This window comes from Babylonia areolata, chromosome 27 (genome assembly GCF_041734735.1).
Source record: "Babylonia areolata isolate BAREFJ2019XMU chromosome 27, ASM4173473v1, whole genome shotgun sequence".
Taxonomy (NCBI): domain Eukaryota; kingdom Metazoa; phylum Mollusca; class Gastropoda; order Neogastropoda; family Buccinidae; genus Babylonia; species Babylonia areolata.
Window position 1 is genome coordinate 25361726 of NC_134902.1, and position 5000 is coordinate 25366725.

Sequence of the window (5000 nt, forward strand, 5' to 3'; positions counted from 1 at the left end):
AAGGCAGTTCAAATTCTACGCCCTCTTTTAATTTTGATTGTTGTGTACATGGTTTTAATAACGGAAGTGAAGAAATAAGAGAAAAGGAGAGAAAGAAAGAGAGAGAGAGAGAGTGAGAGAGGGGGGAGGGGGAGAGAGAACAAGAACAAATATTTTGTTTCTAATGAACCAAGCCTTCTGTGCAAATTAAAGGACAGGATTGGTGATGATGATGATGATAGACAGACAGACAGACAGACAGACAGACAGACAGACACAGACACAGCATCATTCACGATTCAAACAGATCTGAATTTGTGAACGATTATCGCCGATTAGTTACAAAATTACCCCTGAATCGTTTCCATTATTGCCACCAATGATGTAAATGCCTCATCAAACTACAAGGTTTAGTTTGCTAATTATTTACATTATAATTCAACAGTTTTCATAAATTTAAATGTAAAATGTAGAAAAAAAAGAGAAAGATACAAACATATTGTATTTATAAACGCAATGCATTGCGCAAACTATATTAATCAACAATATAGTTTTCTGACACGAGAAGATTTATTTTAATTAATCGCGATGGTGACGAATTACAGAGGAGTGATTACATCGTCACTTTAATAAGAGAGGGTTGATGATCTTTATTCTCTGTGAGAGATTGTCTCCTTAATTGAAAGATAATAAACTTTAGTTCATCAAGGTTATTCTATTTTAATAAAAGAGGATATTGTATCAAATTGACAGATTCGTGCTTCAAAGAGACAGGTTAATTTCAAAGAGTTACGTTTTAGAGGGGGCAGGCTATATATATATATCTCTATTTGAATAGGATCTTTCTGTTACTTAAATTTAATCGAAATAAAATTCATTTCCTAAAGTTTCTTGTCTCAATAGATAAATTATTGTTTCAAAAATATGTTTCCAGGAAGACATTACTGAATTTTGTTGGGTTGTTTTGTTTTTTTTCTCCCGTCGGTTGGAGTAAATCCGTTCTCTTGGTGGAAGAAGAACTTTTATAGAAACCAATAAAAAGATTTTAGAGAAAACATTTCTTAAACAGAACAAACAAACATACAAGAAGACAAGAAACGATGTTATCATTATCTTGACACAGAACTCTATTATATTGATTCGGAACAAAAGGCTGTGTTATTGTGTCATACGATATTACCCATACATATTCTATATAAAGATATGATGCAAAATTTATTTTTTTAAAAAGAAGTTAAGTCCACAAAGCAAGAAGTAAAACGCCCAGTGAAAAACATGCGACATATTAAGTTAATTTACTTCAGGGTCCAGAATAATTATATTAATCGCAGAAGATTAAAAAAAAAAAAAAAGGCCTGTAATTACAGAATGATGTTATAATAAAATCAATTGATACAGTTCATGTGGATGTTACAGAACAGCGTGGGATCAATCAATCAATCAATCAATGATTCAGTCAATCGATCGACCAATCAAAACAGGCAGCAAACACTCAAGTCAACTAATACGGGATCAATAGGACACAAATAATGTTCGTTGGTTTAGTTTTCTCATCATTTTCTTTCCTTTCCTTCTTTTTTTCTTTCTTTCTTTCTTTTCTTTCTTCCTTCCTTCCACCGACTCAATCGTAGTTGGTTGGGTTTTGTTGTTTTGTTGTTGTTGTTTTTTCTGGTTTTGTTTTGTTGTTTTTTGATTTCTGTTCTTGTCTAGAACTATGTGAGGAGAAAAACATTCATTTGGTTTTAATTTTGTTTTCTTTCGGTTCTCTCTCTCTCTCTCTCTCTCTCTCTCTCTCTCTCCCTCCCTCCCTCCCTCCTCCCCCACCCTCTCTCTCTCTCCTCCACCCCTCTCTTCTTCTTACTATCTGGGTCCGACATTTTATTTTATTCTATTTTATTAAATTTTATTTCACCTTAATATTCTATTGCAGTTTTATCCCGTTCCTTTCTGTTCCTTTCCCTTCATCTGTCTTCGCATCTACTTTTAATTAAGAAAGACAGTATTTTTCCATCTGCTTTTATTTTGATCTCATTTCATATTTCTTTCTTTTTTTTTCTTCTTCTTCTCCTCCTCCTCCTCCTCCTTTTTCTTCTTCTTCTTTACTTGTCCTCCAGTCACCCCTTCCATCCATCCTTTTTTTCCTTTTTTTTAAGAGAGAGAGAGAGAGAGAGAGAGAGAGACAGACAGACAGACAGACAGACAGACACCTGAGAGAATGGATCAACATACAAACATATAAATCCAATTCGCACACATTATGATCGTTATTGATGTCATGAAAAGTGATTAATGCGACAACAAAGAAAGAATGAAAGAAGACAGAATGAAAAAAAGACAGGAGGGGAGGATAGACAGATGGGAGAACTGAAGCAGGGAAAATAAAACCAACGAGTTGAGGGGGAAGCGGGGAGTGGGGGGGTAGCAAGAATAAGAAGAAAGAAAGAAAGAAAGAAGAAGAAGGAGAAGAAGGACTAAGAAGAAGGACTAAGGAGAAGGCGAAGAGAAAGAAGAAAAAGAACGAAAGAAGAAGAATGAAAAAAAAAGAAGAAGAAGACAAAGAAGAAGAAGGCGAAGAAGACAAAGAAGAAAAAGAAGAAGAAAGAAGACAAAGAAGGAGAAAAAGAAGAAGAAGAAGGCGAAGAAGTAGACGAAGAAGGCGAAGAAGAAGAAGAACAACAATAACAACTTAATACAGTTTCAGTTTCAGTAGCTCAAGGAGGCGTCACTGCGTTCGGACAAAACCATATACGCTACACCACATCTGCCAAGCAGATGCCTGACCTTAACTTAATACAACAACAGCAACAGCAGTACATAATGATTTACTGCGAAGGAATGGAATGCTAAAATTAACGATTAAAACGAAGATAGGGCAAAATACAGACTGAGAAAAAAGCCGAAATATGGACTATGTAAAACAAAACAAAAAAGCAAAAACCTTGAAAAAAAAAGATAAACTATTCAATGGCTTATATAACAAAGAAAACAAAAACAAAACACAAACAAAAAACAAAAAAAAAAAACACACAAAAACGAAAAAAAACCGAAAAGAAAGCTGAAAAGAAAACCCACAAAACAACAAACAAACGAAGAAACAAAGTGAAAAAAAAAGAAAAAAAAAAAAAAAAAGAGGATGTGTTATCGTCGGAAGATGTCATCAGTGGACACACATGTGACTCCGAAACCCAAAGTCCGAAGCATTGAATAACAAGCTAACTATAACTCATCAAATTTAGTAAATAAGCGACTTGCAAATGACAGCGGAAGAAGGTTTATACACCAACGCAAAGGTCTGTTCTAACTAACTTACCAACTTACTTAACTTACTTTTTAACTAACAAATCAACAAAATCAAATGACGGCAGAGGAAGAAAGGCTTATGCGACGATAACGAAGATGTCTATTCCAACCAACCAACCAACCAGCCAACCAACCCATCAACCAACCAACTAAACTAACAAAGCAAAATCAACGAACAAAACAAGCGACTTACAAATTACGGCAGAGGAGGAAGGCTTATGCGACGACAACGAAGATGTCTATTCCAACCAACCAAACAACCAGCCAACCAACCCATCAACCAACCAACTAAACTAACAATGCAAAATCAACGAACAAAACAAGCGACTTACAAATTACGGCAGAGGAGGAAGGCTTGTGCGACGAAGACGATGAAGACGTCTGTTCCTTGTCAGTGCCCAGAATGGCGCTGACCCCAAACTTGAGATAGGGCGTCGTCTTCGTCGTCGCCGCCGTTGTCCCTGACGATGTTGCGGGGCTGCTCGTCGGCGTGGTGGTGGTGGTGGCGGGCTCTGGGGAGACGGGGGAACCCCGGGAGAGGCCCGGGAGGGAGGCTGCTGCTGCCACCCCCAGGGGTGAGAGGGCGGCGGCGGTGGGGGTGGGGCGGTGGAGGAGGGAGGAGGTGCGCTCCCTCAGGAGATTGTCCACCATGAAGGAGGCTGAGGAGTGGGGGAGGGCCGGGTGGGGGTGGGGAGGGGCCAGGGCTGGGTGGGAGGTCAGCTGCCCTGCCCGGAACACCCCCTGGTAGATGGGGGACGGGGCCAACACGTTGGGGAACATCTTGGTGATGGAGATGAGGAGGAAATGCGGAAGATGATGAGGAGGTTGTTAGATGGGTTTTTTTTTTTTTTTAAAGGTGAAGACACTTTGTAAGGGGATCTTGCTGGGTGATGGAGACTTGACAGGGGTGGTGGGTGGAGACACGTGTTAGTACATTGTTGTCCCAGGTGGTGAAAGGTGCGAGGGTTTCAGTAAGAGTCCTCTAACCCTACACACACCCACGCACATGCACACTCTCTTCGCTTCACTGAGTCTTGCAGTTTGTACGTCAGTGTACGTGTGGTTCTTTTTTTAAAAGTCAATCTTCCTTGGTCTCCTTCTCGTTGTATTGTAGCAGCGAGCAGAAGAGTGGATTTCTCTCTCTCTCTGTCTCTTTTCCTGTCACTTCTGGCGAGCACGTTTGGAAAAGTTGTCAATGATGACACCCAATTCTTTCCTCACATCATCCGACTCGCACTGTGATTCCTCCTAACTTTGCACAGTGCATTACAAAACATTGATTCATGGCTGGCAGGTCCTTAGCACTGCTCCACAACCAAACCAAAACACATACTCAGCGCTGTTGTCCAACTCCGCCTCAAAATGTCACACACCCTGTCACGTCTGTCCTTACGCCGCAAACAGGTTGGAAAGTCTGAACAAGGGAGAAAAAAAACAAAAACAAAAAAACAGCCCCAAACTGTCCGAAATGTTATGCAGAAACAAACAAACAAACACTAAACGGATTTTCAAAGCTAGGCTGGAATATTTCGTCGGAATCGCCCGCGGGGTAAAAACAAAATCAAACACAAAACTGTCCGAATGTGCTCAGGAAATCATTAACGACGAGACCTGTTATTGAGATAAACAACACAGGTAAACTAAACTGGGAGGAAAAGTGAAAAGAGGAGCCTTTCTGTGGGATAGTTTAGCAGGCTCTGTTACACAAGTGCTGCCTCGCA

At 39.7% G+C, this 5000-nt stretch overlaps 1 protein-coding gene across 2 annotated transcripts in view; it reads right to left on the reverse strand.

Annotated features, from left to right (window-relative positions):
• The window catches only part of LOC143301456 (uncharacterized), a 101311-nt gene extending 96671 nt beyond the window's left edge, over positions 1-4640 (reverse strand). For both annotated transcript variants that reach the window (XM_076615758.1, XM_076615757.1), the window contains exon 1: positions 3612-4640. In XM_076615758.1, coding sequence (XP_076471873.1) covers positions 3612-4059 — 448 coding nt within the window. In that variant the 5' untranslated portion in view covers positions 4060-4640. The remainder of the gene's footprint in view (positions 1-3611) is intronic.
• Between the last annotated feature and the right edge of the window lie 360 nt (positions 4641-5000).